The sequence below is a fragment of the Balaenoptera borealis genome (genome assembly GCF_965194805.1).
Source record: "Balaenoptera borealis genome assembly, chromosome: 12".
NCBI lineage: Eukaryota > Metazoa > Chordata > Mammalia > Artiodactyla > Balaenopteridae > Balaenoptera > Balaenoptera borealis.
Window position 1 is genome coordinate 73,364,744 of NC_138869.1, and position 14,674 is coordinate 73,379,417.

Consider the following 14,674-nt stretch of genomic DNA (forward strand, 5'->3'; position numbering starts at 1 on the left):
TTTTTTTTTTTTATTAAGGTTTCTCTCTTTTTTTAAAATTAATTAATTAATTTATTTATGGCTGTGTTGGGTCTTCGTTTCTGTGCGAGGGCCCTCTCCAGTTGCGGCAAGCAGGGGCCACTCTTCATCGCGGTGCACGGACCGCCGTGCCTCTCTTGTTGCAGAGCACAGGCTCCAGACGCACAGGCTCAGTAATTGTGGCTCACGGGCCCAGTTGCTCTGCGGCATGTGGGATCCTCCCAGACCAGGGCTCGAACCCGTGTCGCCTGCATTGGCAGGCAGATTCTCAACCACTGCGCCACCAGGGAAGCCCCCCTTTCTCTTTTTTAAATTCTACTTCTTCATTTAAATATTTAAAATATATTTTATAACAGTCCCATTATCTGAAGAAGTTGGAGGTCTAATTCTGCTCTTTTCTGTCTCTGTCAAATCTTGCTCAGGATGGCTTGTGTCTTCATGTTTTTAATATTTTGGATTGTGAGCTAATTTGCATATGTCTGTTTAGTTGAGAACCTGTCTCTTTTTATTTGCTCCTGTGTGGCACCTAGGAGTTTTACCAACTCAGTCGATAGTTTGAGTTAGTTTCTCAGACGATAGAATTTCCAAAACTCCAAGGTAGTATAGATATAATCTCAAGTCCTAAACCTGTGTGAGGTGAGCTAGTGGTTGTAAATTTCCAAGGGAGACATTGTCCGTCTACCCCAGATTCTCAACCAAGATCGCTAAGTGTGCTTGAGACCACACCCCTTGATTTGCCTGATGACATGTGGGGGGAGGGGAAGGGTTCCAACCTCCTACCCTTGTGAAGGGATCCAAGGCCTCATGTGGTTTTTTGGTTATGGGAAAAAAACCTACAAAAGTTATAGCTTCAGCTTACTTTTCATTTTAGGCCTATGTCTTTTTTTTTTTTTTTTGAGATGTGTATACAGCAGATTGCACAAATCTTAAGTGCACTATTCAGTGAATGTTTACATATGACACACCCTTGTAACCTTCTCCAAGAGCAAGATATTTTTTTTTAAAGATTTATTTATTATTAATTTATTTACTTTTGGCCGCGTCAGGTCTTAGTTGTGGCACACAGATCTTCGTTGAGGCATGCGGCGCGCAGGCTTCTCTCTAGTTGTGGCATGTGGGTTTTCTCTTCTCTAGTTGAGGCGCACGAGCTCAGTAGTTGTGGTGCGTGGGCTTAGTTGCCCCATGGCATGTGGGATCCTAGTTCCCTGACCAGGGTTTGAACCCGCATCCCCTGCATTGTAAGGCGGATTCTTTACCACTGGGCCACCAGGGAAGTCCCAATCCAAGAGCAAGATATTGAACATTTCCTTCACTGCAAATGATTCCCTCCTGCTCCATTCCAGACAACAAACATCCTCCACCCCAAAGTAATCACCATTTTGGCTTCTGTCACTGTATATTAGCTTTACCTGTTTTTGAACTTCACATAAATGGAATCATGCAACATATATTCTTTTTTTTCAAAGTTTTATTTTCTTTTTTTTGATGTGGACCATTTTTAAAGCCTTTATTGAATTTGTTGTAATATTGCTTCTATTTTATGTTTTGGTTTTTTGCCCACGAGGCATGTGGGATCTTAGCTTCCCCGACCAGGGATCGAACCTGCACCCCCTGCACTGGAAGGCAAGTTGTTACTACGGGACTGCCAGGGAAGTCCCACACATATTCTTTATGTCTGGCTTATTTTGCTCAGGGTCTGTGAGATTCATCTGTGTAGTTGTGTGCAATAGTGGGTTCTTTCATTCTCATTCATTGCTGACTAGTATTTAAATTTCTGAGTTTATTACAATCTATGTATCTGTTCTACTGTTGGAGGCATTTGGATAGTTCATAGCTTTTGATTATACACTGAGCATTCTTGTACATGGTTTTTTTTTGTGAACCTAAACACCTATTTTGGTGGGTATATTCCCATAAGTGAAATTGCTGGGTCATAGTCATAGATCATGAATATATTTAACTTTCGTAGAAACTTTCTTTTTAGAGTTGATGTGTTTGAATTAGGAACCAAACAGGTTCACACATTGCATTTGATTCATATACCTCTTAAGTTTCTTTTTATCATCTCCCCTTTCTTTGCTTGTACCTTTTTTATTGCAGTAAAATATACATAACACAAAATTTATAATTTTAACCATTTTTTTAGTGCACAGTTCAGTGGCATTAAGTATATTCACAGTGTTCTGTAACCATTACCACCATCTGCTTCCAGAACTTTTTATTATCATCTACACAGGAACTCTGTACCTATTAAACAATAATTTCCCATTTCCCTCCCCTCCACCCCAAACCGTGGTAACCTCTATTCTACTTGCTATCTTGATGAATTTGCCTATTCTATGTATGTCATGTAAGTGAAATCATACAACATTGTCCTTCTGTGTCTGCCTTATTTCACTTAGCACAAGGTTAATCCATATTGTAGCATGTATCAGAATTTGATTCCTTTTTAGAGCTGGATAATATTCCATTGTATAGATATGCCACATTGTGTTTATCCATTCATCTGTTGGTAGACGTTTGGGTTAGCTATTGTGAATTAAGCTATTATGAGCACTAGTGTATAATTATCTGAGTCTCTACTTTCAATTCTTTTGGGTATATACTCAGAGTGGAATTACTGGATCACATGGTAATTCTATGTTTAGCTTTTGAGAAATCACCAGATATTTTTCCACGGTGGCCATACCATTTTACCTTCCCACCAGCAATGCACAACAAGGGTTCCAATTTCTCCACCTGCTTGCTGACAGTTGTTATTTTCCATTTTTAAAAATTAAAGCATTTTTCATAATAATCTGAATGGGTATGAAGTCTCATTGTGGTTTTGATTCGCCTTTTCCTAATGACTACTGATGCTGAGCATCTTTTCATGTTTTTATTGGCCATTTGTATATTTCTTTGGGGAAATGTCTATTCAAGTTTTGTTTTGTTTTGTTTTTGCCATCTTCCTTCTTTCAATGCTCTTCATTTGTTGAATAAATGGGGTCATTTGTCCTATAGAATTTTCCATGTTCTAAATTTTGCTGATCATATCCTAGTAGTATGATTTAACATATTAACATATTCTTCTATCCCCTGAGTTTCCTGTATATTTTAATTAGCTCTGGAGGATTGATTCAGTACAGGTTCAATTACTTTTTCTTTTCCTGACTGAAGAGTTCACAGGTGACACTGTGTACTTCCTATTGCATCACATCAGGAGGCACATTTTATCAGGCTGTTTCCCTTTTTGTGATATTAAGATTAATTAGTGGGCTGAGGTGCAGTCAGCTTTATCCATTATTATAAAGTTTCCCACCAACCTTTCACCTGAAGAGTTTAGCAGCCTTTGATTATTATTGCCTAGAGCCATTATTGTTGCCTAGAGATTGCAAAATGTTGATTTTCTAATTTTAGCATTTATGGATAAAAGATTTCTATAAAGAAGAAATTTCCCTCATTATCTGGTTGGTTACTGTGAAATAATGTTTGTACAGAAAAGTCAAGTTCAGTGCTTCAGTTCTTATTTTATATACCAGTTTTCAAAATAATGAGTTGGCTCACTAGCAACTTCTAAAATACCCATTGTGGTTTAAATTATTTAAAGATCTTTATGAATATATGGATTATTATATATTTGAGGGATTCAGTCCATTGCAGTCATTATTCTTTTTTAGGTTTAAATTTTCTCATCTTTGTCCAGTGGAATTCTAAAGGCTGGCTTCTATGTTTTTCATATGACTCCAGTAGTCTTTGAAAGCTTTCTTGCTTCCTGGAACCGTAGGAAATCTTAGGCTTATCTTGCACATTTCCTGCCCCAGATCTGGGATTACTCATTTTTCCAGTCAGCCCTCATTCCTTTCAGTGTTACTTGTGGAAAATGATATTTGGAGATCACAACCTAGGTGCTAGGAAAAGCACTCATTGTTAACTTTTAGCTATTCTTATAGTATTATTTCTGCATCTCTAACTAATATACTTGGGGTACTATTTCTTGAGTTGGCAAATAGAGTCTGCCCTATTTCCTGGGCTCCATGTTATTCTAGGCGGGAGAGCCCTTCAGATGCTGTATTGGTCTTTTTTCACCAATTGAAATTTTCCAAAAAGTCTCCTGTTTCCTGCCTGGGGATGAAGGGTAATTTCCTCCTTGTCATTTTCTTCTCACTCATTCTAGAATCTGACTGTATATACTTCATACCAGGTCTTACTTATAAACGAACAGCGTATGAAGGAGTAGGGAAATTTCTACATTGGTTTCCTTCATTTTGTCCCCTTTACAATGAAAATCATTTCTATTGGTATGTGCACATAACTTCTGACACTATCCACTGCTCAGTGGGGTGAAATTCACACTACCAAAGAAAATTTACTTTGAACATACGAACAAAAAACGTTCACGTGCATAGAAAAAGAAATAAATCACATAAACAAGGCAAATTAGGATAGATTAAAGGTGACTGAGTGTGAATGTGGTGGTTACATTGATGGCACAAGTCAAAATACAGGAAGTGGACCTTTGAAGAGCACCTTTGTCAATCAGTATGCCCCAGTCACTTGCCCTAGAGGGATCTAAGATCTAGTAACACATGGGCTGCCTTCCCACAAGCCTATCACTAGGTGGACCATTACAGCGAAGACAGAAAAACATTTGTAATGACAAAGCAAGTTGGATAACACTTTGGGCAGAAATCAGTTTTGGAAACATGCTATATATAACGCTAATTTTGGGGGACAAGTTTAGTTTGCACTAACCAGTGGTTTCAGACAATACTGGGAACCAGGGCTATTTGCAGTAATGGCAAGTCCTCCTTATCTTGGAGCACCTAACTGTGGTTGTAGGACAGATTATGTTAATTATTAAAAAGCTACCTTGTGTTAGCTTCAAATCTGTCCTTCTACTCTATGATGCTGGGGATGGGACTCTGCAAATTACATTTATCCTTGGCCAGCTGGCTCCCTTTTATGCTTTGCAGTGGGGGCGATAGGAGGCTGGACAAGAGAGAACGGGCTTGCTCTTTCCTGTTTTGCCTCTTGTTGCTGACACTTTTACATGAGCTATAGCTCTTCACCCTGGCAGTGGCCATTAGTTCCAGGCCCTAGCTTTTTCCAGCCTTTCCGGAATCCACCTTGTGTGCCTCTCAGATGTACCAGCTTCAGGAGGTCCCTATCTGAGCTTCTGGGCCAGCAGCGCTAGGCAGGCACCTCCCTCACTTCCCAGTTCCACGTTCCAATAACTGCACCCTCCTCCATGGGCTCCCCCGCACCCCGGAACGGGCACTGCTTCCTGCGGTTACTGTCTCTCTGTGACCTCTGTGTCCCTTTTTGCCTTTTTGGTCCTTTAATAGCTGTTTAACCAATTTTTTTATATTAAATTCTCTCCTTCTGTCTGTTAAAATAGCTGGTGTGGCATCTGTTTTCCTTATTGGACGCTGATTAACATACCTGTATATTGGTAGATATACAAATGGAATAGAAAATTCAGGGAAATATTAAGATCCAAGTTATGATAGGAAAACACCGGGAAATACATGAAAGGGTATTAAAAATTCTATCAGCAAAATCACCCTGGCTCCATGGAGACAGAAAGTAGATTAGTGGTTGCCAGGGCGGTGGAGATGGGGGAGTGGGGAGTGACTAATGGGTATGGGGATTCTTTTGGGGTGATGAAAATGTTCTGGAATTAGATAGCAGTGAGGGTTGCCCAGCTCTGTGAAGATACTAAAAACCAATGAATTGTGCACTTTACAAGGGTAAATCTGTGTTATATGAATTATATCTCAATTTTTAAAAATAGGAGCACCCCCCTCCCCACCCATAAAATCAGTTTGGCTGCCTTCCGGTCCATCCCCGGCCTGCTCCTCGGCGTTGCAGTCTGTTCTTCACTGACTTGTAAGAATGGTCTTATTAATCTTCAATGACTAGTTAGTCTTCCCAAGAAGAGATGGGATCTTCCCAAGAAGAGATGCTTTACTTTGTGTGGCCCCAGCTGGTAGTGGCACCATATAGAGGCAGTTTTTGCAGTCTGTTGTGCCATGGCATTATTTTGCCACTTGTTAAACAAAAGAGGATGGCTGGGCCACTGGGTCACCAACTGAGACAGGAAATTTCTTTGCAGTGGAATGTGTACATCTAAGTTTCTTACTCCTGGCTTTTATGGCAGTGTGAGTTGTCCTGGTTATCTGAGATGGTCTAATTCACCAAGGACCAAATGTGAGTTCTTTGATCAGGGTTCAGGTACTAGGATGGAGCTGGGAATGTTGTGTATGGAACAGTGCCAGTGAAGATCCCAGCAAGGTGAGACGCCTCAGGAGTTGCAAGGGAGAAAGTCATCAGCACTGCTGGGGCTGAAGGTACCAAAGAAGGAAACAGTGCTTTCAGAAGCCAGTAAAAGTGGGAACCATATGGAAGGGCTCATCCCGTAGGAGCTGAGTTTGTGAAGAGACACAGCCTCTACCAGAGATGCAGCCCTACCGTCCTCTACCAAGGAGGGAGTGAGAGTTACCCGCCCTACAGCTCTCCTATCTTCTGCTAGTGCTTCCCGTTGGGTCAAGCCCAACTGGAAGTCAGAGAATAAGGGAGCCCCAGGAGGCAGCTTCCCTCTGCACAGAGCAGGGCAGAGAAGAGCTGAGAATGGGTTGCAGGGGGCAAACGGAGAACAACCAGCACCTGGAGTGCCTGGCAAGATGGCCTTGACAGAGTTGCAGGGATTATTTATAGTTTTCTGAATTAAAGTCATGTAAATAGCTTGCACAGCCAGAGCTCTTGGTACATTGCTGACTGCTTCTGCATCCAACTCTTCTTTCCTTCTGGTTCCATGGAGAAAGTTCCCACCTCTTTTCAAAATTGAGGTCCTCCACACACAGGCTCTAGATTCCATGCCTTTTTGCCTTCTTGGAAACCTTACTCCACCAGTCTTTCTTCCTCTTCTAGGTCTTCAGCTTTGTCCTCTCTCCGGGACCCCTCCCACCAGTAGTCTAATATACTCTCCCCTTTTCCTCGCCAACAAACAAAAACCTTTGCATATCTTCTTCATTTCTCATTCACAACTAAACTTCTCCAAATGCTCACACATGCTGCTTTCACTTTCCCATCTCTCATTTCCCTGCTCCATTTCCCCCCCAGTTCCTGCTTCAAATTATTTATGGTACTAGCTATTATTTTTGACAACTTTATTGAGATGTAATTCACATACCATATAATTCACCCATTTAAAGTGTACAATTCAATGGTTTTAGTATACTCACAGAGTTGTGCAGCTATCACCACAGTCAATTTTAGAACTGTTCATCACCCCCAAAGAAATACCATACTCATTAGCAGTCATTACCAATTTCCTCTCAACCCTTCTAGCCCTGGCCAGCCACTAATCTACTTTCTGCCTCGACAGATTTGCTTATTGTAGGCATTTCATACAAAGGGAATCATATAGTATGTGGTATTTTGTGACTGGTGCTTTTTTCACTTAGCACAGTGTCTTCAAAGTTCATTCATATTGTCCCATGTATCAGTACTACATTTCTTTCTACTGCTGAATAATAGTGCATCGTATGGATGGACCACGTTTTAGTTATCCATTCATCAGTTGATAGACATATAGGTTGTTTCCACTTTTTGGCCATTATGAATAATGCTGCTGTGAACATAAATGTACAAGTTTTTGCAAGGACATTTCTCTTGGGTGTATATTTAGGAGTGGAATTGTTGGGTCATATGTTAACTCCAAGTTTAACCCTTTGAAGAACTGGCAGACTTCTCCAAAGTGGCTGCATTATTTTACATTCCCACCAGCAGTGTATGAGGGTTCCAAGCTCTCTGCATCCTTGCCGACACTTATTATTTGTCTTTTTGATTATAGCCTTCCTAGTGGAGTAAAGTGGTATCTCATTGTGGCTTAAGTTTGTATTTCCCTAATGGCTAGTGATGTCGAACACTTTTTCATGTGCTTATTAACCTTTTATGTACCTTCTTTTAGAAATGTCTATTCAAATCCTTTGCTCATTTTAAAATTGGATGATCTGTCTTTTTATGTTTTCGTTGTGATAGTTCTTTATATGTTCTAGATACTAGTCCCGTATCAGCTTGCAAAATTTTTCTCCCAGTCTGTGGGTTGTCTTTTTACTTTCTCGATGGTGTCCTTGGAAGCCCCAAAGTTTTAAATTTTGATGATGTCCAATTCATCTATATATTTTTTTGCTGTTGCTTTGCTTTGGTGTCATATCTAAGAAAAATTTGCCTAATCCAAGATCATGAAGATCCATGCTTATGTTTTTTTGAAGAGTTTTATAGTTTTTGCCCTTATATTTATTTATTTTTAAAAAATATTTATGTATTTTTGGCTGCTTTGGGTCTTCGTTGCTGCGCGCGGGCTTTCTCTAGTTGTGGCGAGTGGGGGCTACTCTTTGTGGTGCGCGGGCTTCTTATTGCGGTGGCTTCTCTTGTTGTGGAGCTCGGGCTCTAGGTGCATGGGCTTCAGTAGCTGCGGCTCGCAGACTCTAGAGCACAGGCTCAGTAGCTGTGGCGCAAGGGCTTAGTTGCTCTGCGGCATGTGGGATCTTCCTGGACCAGGGATCGAACCCGTGTCCCCTGCATTGGCAGGCGGATTCTTAACCACTGCGCCACCAGGGAAGTCCCTTGCCCTTACATTTAGATCTACGCTTCATTTTAAGTTAGTTTTTGTGTACGGTCTAAGGATCTAGTTTCATTATTTTGCAAGTGGATATTCAGTGGTCCTGGCACCAATTATCAAATTCCATTAACTTTATTATTATATAGTATTGGAAACATACAGAAGAATTTATGTGGCATCTTCCCACTTATTCCTGTGACCCTGTTCTTTTAACATAAAAGCTGACTTTATGTTATTTTATCGAGGTTTCCAGAGATATCATGGGAGTACCAAGATAAACATATGTGTTTAATCTGTCATGTTTGACTAGTAGTCTGGTTTCTTTCTTAGGGGATTTCAAAGCAAGTGGAGGGGGTGTGTAAATAAACACGTGTGTCCAATCTTCCATGATCAGCTGTGAGTGTCCACTTGCTTAACACTTGTTTTCCTTGCTAGACTGAAGTGGCTCTCAACCACCATTGTCATTCCAAAGTTTAACTCTGTGTTGAATAAATTAGAAAGGGTGGAATGAGCGAATGATGGAGCAAAATCTGAAGAGTTCGTGGGGGTGGGGAGGATCAGAGAGTGTCTTCAGGTGGGAGGAGGAACACCGTTTCCCCTGAGACTGAGAAAAGATGAAGATGGGTTCAGATACAGATGAGGTTGTGTAAATCGGGGGGACAAACTTGCAAGTCTCTCTCTCTCAATCTAGTAGCCAAGAAAGGAACACGTGAAGGCAGTACAGAGGGAATACGGGATCTCCCAAGACTTATCTGGGGAGAGGTTGCATAGATAGGCTCGGGTTCCTTTGCAAAGGTGATTTTGAAGGCCCAAGTTGGCTGCTACCATTTACTTTTCTCTATCCTAAGACGCATGGACATTGTATGTCAAAGGGCCTATTCAATTTTATAATCCAGTTTTCTTTTCTGAATTTAGTTCTCCACTTCTTCCTAAAGCCTTTGCTGACTATTAGAAAAGTTCAAAAGGCAAAAAGCACAGGCTTTTAGAATCACACAAAGCTGGTTTCAAACCCCTATTCTTACCACCTACTGTGTGACCTTGGGCAAATTTTTAATTCTTTCTGAGAGTCAGTTTTCTCATCTGTGAAATGGGTACAATAATATTACCTATCCCAAGAGGTTGTCGTTTAGCTAAATGAGTTCATACACATAAAGCTCTTAAATTGATGCCTGGCATACAACATCATGCTCATTTAAAAACCTCATCACATTTGAATCTCAAAACGACACTTTGGATTGTCCTTTTCATTCTTTTTCTTCTTCTTTTTTTTTTAATAAGTTTATTTATTTATTTATTTGGCTGCATTGGGTCTTTTATTGCTGCATTGGGGCTTTCTCTAGTTGCAGCGAGCAGGGGCTACTCTTCGTTGTGGTGCACAGGTTTCTCATTGTGGTGGCTTCTCTTGTGTCAGAGCACGGGCTCTAGGTGCGCAGGCTTCGGTAGTTTTGGCACGCAGGCTCAGTAGTTGTGACTCACGGGCTCTAGAGCGCAGGCTCAGTAGTTGTGGCGCACGGGCTTCATTACTCCATGGCATGTGGGATCTTCCCGGACCAGGGCTCGAACCCGTGTCCCCTGCATTGGCAGGCTGATTCTTAACCACTGCGCCACCAGGGAAGTCCCTGGATTGTCCTTTTTAAAAACCATTTCTCATTTTCAACTTTGACATCTTCATCTCCTAGGCCTTCAGGCTTCTTTCTTTTTGCCCATATGAATGGGAGTGTAGATCTCTGTGTGTGAATGAGTCAGGTAAGGTCAAAAACTTTGAATTTGGGACTTCCCTGGCAGTCCAGTGGTTAAAACTCCACGCTTCCACTACAGGGCCACAGGTTCGATCCCTGGTCGGGGAACTAAGATCCCGCATGCCACGTGGTGCGGCAAAAAAAAAAAGAAAAAAACTTTAAATTTTTCTTCTTTCTCCTTTTCTTTGCTTGAGACTTAGCAGCTGTCTCAAGCTGCTTTTAGCCATTGACACTTTGGGGTCTGAAACATTATGCTGTTGGTCACTATATCTAGGTATTTTCAAATGGCATTAGAGTTTGATAAGTTGAAGTCATATTAATAAATTTCACAGTAGTTTTAAGTATCTGGAAATTAATAGTCATTTCTTTATTTAATAGACATACACAAAAGAATGGGCTGAGGTTCTAAACCACAAAAGTAAGCATGTGGAAGAAGCTGTCAAAGAACTTTTATCAATATTTGAGACTATTTATGAAGTTAAATACAGTGGGAAAACAGCAAAACAGTTACCAGGTAACGTGCCTGGTTACAATGTTTGAATCACAAGTTGTTACAGATACCTTCTCAAGTAGGCACCTTGTGCTTGGCAGGCACCAAAATTCCAGACTCCCAGAAGGAGAGCAGATGTTCAGCATAAACCACACCGTTTGCAGTTTAGGCACAGTGAGCCCTTTTTATGAATTAGGGCATGGTGGGCACCCCTCTGAAATCCAAGTTCATAGATACTTACTGGGGACCAACCTTGCAAGCAGGCCTTTCCATGGATAGCAGTCTCTGGCCTGCTATGTTAACTTTTTTTTTGGTACAGCATTCTACCATGCTGGCTGTCACACTGTGTGGGGATGGCATCTTAGTGAGTAGAGGCCAGGGATGCTTCTGAATATCCTCCATGGCATAGGACAGCCACAACAACAAAGCACGTCAGTAGTGCTGAGGTTGAGAAACCCCAAGCTTAAACAAGTATTCGCCGCATCTCTTCTTTCTCTGAGAGGTTTTCCACTTAGTTTAAGTAGTTTTCATCAGAAGTATCAAAAACACGAACATGTCAGCTTAAGATGGCAAACCCAAAAGGTAAACAGGTATTTTAGAAAGAGAGCCTGTAAAAAAACCCCTCTTTAAATGTTTCTTAATTCTAGGTACTAATACACAGTACAGTATATTTAAAGAGTGTATTTCTTAATAGAATGTCAATTCTGTTGAGATGGGTGATTTAAATTGAATTCAAGGGTGATTTCCCCCAGCAACACATTTTTAATTTTTTTTTTTTTAATAAATTTATTTATTTATTTATTTTTGGCTGTGTTGGGTCTTCGTTTCTGTGCGAGGGCTTTCTCCACTTGCGGCGAGCGGGGGCCACTCTTCATCGCGGTGCGCAGGCCTCTCACTGTCGCGGCCTCTCCCGTTGCGGAGCACAGGCTCCAGATGTGCAGGCTCAGTAGTTGTGGCTCACGGGCTTAGTTGCTCTGAAGCATGTGGGATCTTCCCAGACCAGGGCTCGAACCCGTGTCCCCTGAATTGGCAGGCGGATTCTTAACCACTGCGCCACCAGGGAAGCCCCTTACTTTTTAAATTAAGAATTTTTTTAAGAAGGAGCTTCCTAAGAAGGTTTGGTTATATAGAATAAACCAAATGCCAAGTATTAACTGTTATATTTTTGTTTTATCTTTTATCTATAGAACAGAGAAAACATGTTATTTTTGGAAGTGAAACAGAAGAGGGTGAAAGTGCTGATTATGAGACTAATATTGTGCCTGAGGTTGATGTTAATGATAAAGAAGATGAATTTAAAAAGGTATTTATTGTAAAACAACCTTATGCAATTTCACAGAATTATGACTCATAGGATTGTAGATAATCCCAAATGGTGGTTTTTTTTTTCCAGGCAGTTCTGCAAGCAGTCTGTGTGGATTTATTACCAATTGGATTTATAACAAAATCCAGAAAATAAAATTTTCAATTCTATACTGTAGCATCTGACAAGATACAGCAATCCTTACAGTTTTCCCCAACACTGTCAACTTTTAATGCTATTCTGTCAATTACAGTTTCTATAGTTATCTCCCCCTATTGTGACTGACCGTGTTTTCTTATGTAGTAAATGTCACACCTGGGATTGTAGTGCCAATCCATTTGACTCAAAGTGGAGAACTTTGTTCTCAGTTATTGTTTTTAATAGAATTACCTGTATTGCAAGACCGGATTTGATTCACTTGGGGTCCAGGGATCTGCATTTTTTATTAACACTGTGGAATCTCCCGCAGGAGAAACCCCAGGTGGGCAGATTCTCACATTATGCTGAGCTGTGTTGAGAATGAAAGTTGAGGAGGAGACATGGGGATTCTTCATCCTTCTTAGGCCCTCTTAGGCCTTCTGGTTGTGCATCAACTCTAAGTGCCACTCCCACATTTGTACTACTTCCTGCTTTCTCCTGCTCCCGTCAGTTTTCTTTTAATCCTCCATACTCATCTTTTCATTCTTTCTCCATTTTACATTCTTTTACACTCTCTAACCCACACCCTAACACAGTCTTGGAAATAAACAGCACACATTTGTTTCACTTTCACCTTCTGGCTCAAGGATGCTATCACTAATTGATCGGGAAACACTTTCCCGCTGAGTCTAGATTTTAGCTGTAGATTGCTTCTCAGTACCATGCACCAGGCAGCCACTATCAGTTGGTGGGGGTCAGCAGGAGAGTTCTTTGCTTCCAACTGCATTCCCTTTGACACTGGCTGGGGTCCTTAGAGCAAGACTGAGTACCATCGGAGCCTCTCAAAATGGGGGATCACTTAGAGCTGCATCAGTGCAGACATCTCCTAAACAGCCTCTGCCTCTCAAATCCATCTTCCACATCGCTTCCACAGTGGTCTAACGTAAACATCTGATTATGTCATGCCTGCACTTTAGCCTGGTAGTTGACCAACCCGATCATATTCCTCTTTGTTCACACCTGATAAGCCTCCCTTCTGACCCAACTCAACCTGACTGGCCCACCCAGACTCAGAGGGTCAGGGTGTAGGGTGGAGAGGAACAGTGTGGCCAGAGCCTGGCTCCGGATGCGTGAATCACTGTGCAAGCAAGACATAGTGCCCAGATTCCTGCCCAAGCTCAATATTTATTCTGTGCTCTGACCAATAAATGTGGCTACTTCTTCTCTGGTGGGAAAGAAGGGCTTGCAGAGAGGGACAAACCATGGTGCCAGGACGGTGGAAGTTTCATCCCATATATTTTGGTATCATACATATTAAAATATGTTTATCCACCAAGCTGAGACTTTTGAGGTTGGAGACTACATATCCTCTTGTGCCCACACCTCTAAGCATTGAAAAGTGTACCACACTTAAGTGCTTCAGTTTTGTTGATTGAATTATTGAATATTGAGCAAACCAGGATTATTTTCAATTAGCTGTTTTTGAATTTTGGCTTTTGAGTAAGGCCTTATAATTTGCTAGGGTGTTTATGAAAGCACACTTTTCATATATTCTTATTTGTTTTAAAAAACAAGTAATTTAGGATTGAATTTATTTCTACAATATAATTGAAATTGTATAGTTTATTATTTTTCATCTTTCGCATGTCACTTCTAATATTGTATTATTGCTTTGGGGGTGTTAGAGTTTTTATTTTTTGTACCAAATTTAATATGATTTCTCATTACAGGAATGTAAAGAGGTCTACGCTTTTTTCTCTCATCAATTACTAGACAGTCTTCAAAAAGCTACACGGTTATCTTTGGACACAATGAAAAGAAGAATATTTGTTGGCAGGCAAGTTGAAAATATGATAAATATGTCTGGTAATACTATCACAACATAACGCTAAAGCACTTTTTATTTTTATTAATTAATTTTAATAATTGTAAAATTTAAAACACGGCATTTATGAAAAGACTGTATGAAAACAAGCGTGTAATACTGCAAGAACAGTGATAAATGAACAACCATGTTCCTAGCACCCAGGCCAAGACAGAGAACACTGAACACTACCAATACCCTTACTGGTCCTTCCTCTGCTCACCCAAAGGTAACCACTATCCTGAACTTGATGTTTATCAGTGTCTTGGTTTGCCTGACAGTTTACCCCATGTTTTTATCATTTAATTTTGCCTGTATTTGAACTGTGTTCAGTATTGTTTCTGAGATACATCTATGCTGATATATATTTTATTTTCAGTTCTGTACAGCTCGAGTATACACATTCTGTTTTATCACTTCTACTGTTGGTGGTTGTTTGGGTTGTTTCCAGTTTGGGCTATTGTGAACATTCTTGTGCATGTCTCCTGCTGCACCTGCTAAGAGTGGAATGGCT

General features: G+C 40.7%; 1 protein-coding gene across 1 annotated transcript in view; it reads left to right on the forward strand.

Annotated features, from left to right (window-relative positions):
* DNAH8 (dynein axonemal heavy chain 8) overlaps positions 1-14,674 on the forward strand; it is a 329,846-nt gene that overhangs the window by 62,919 nt on the left and 252,253 nt on the right. Inside the window, exons 22-24 of the mRNA XM_082347906.1 lie at positions 10,744-10,879; positions 12,043-12,158; positions 14,027-14,133. Of these exons, the coding sequence (XP_082204032.1) occupies positions 10,744-10,879; positions 12,043-12,158; positions 14,027-14,133 (359 nt within the window). The remainder of the gene's footprint in view (positions 1-10,743; positions 10,880-12,042; positions 12,159-14,026; positions 14,134-14,674) is intronic.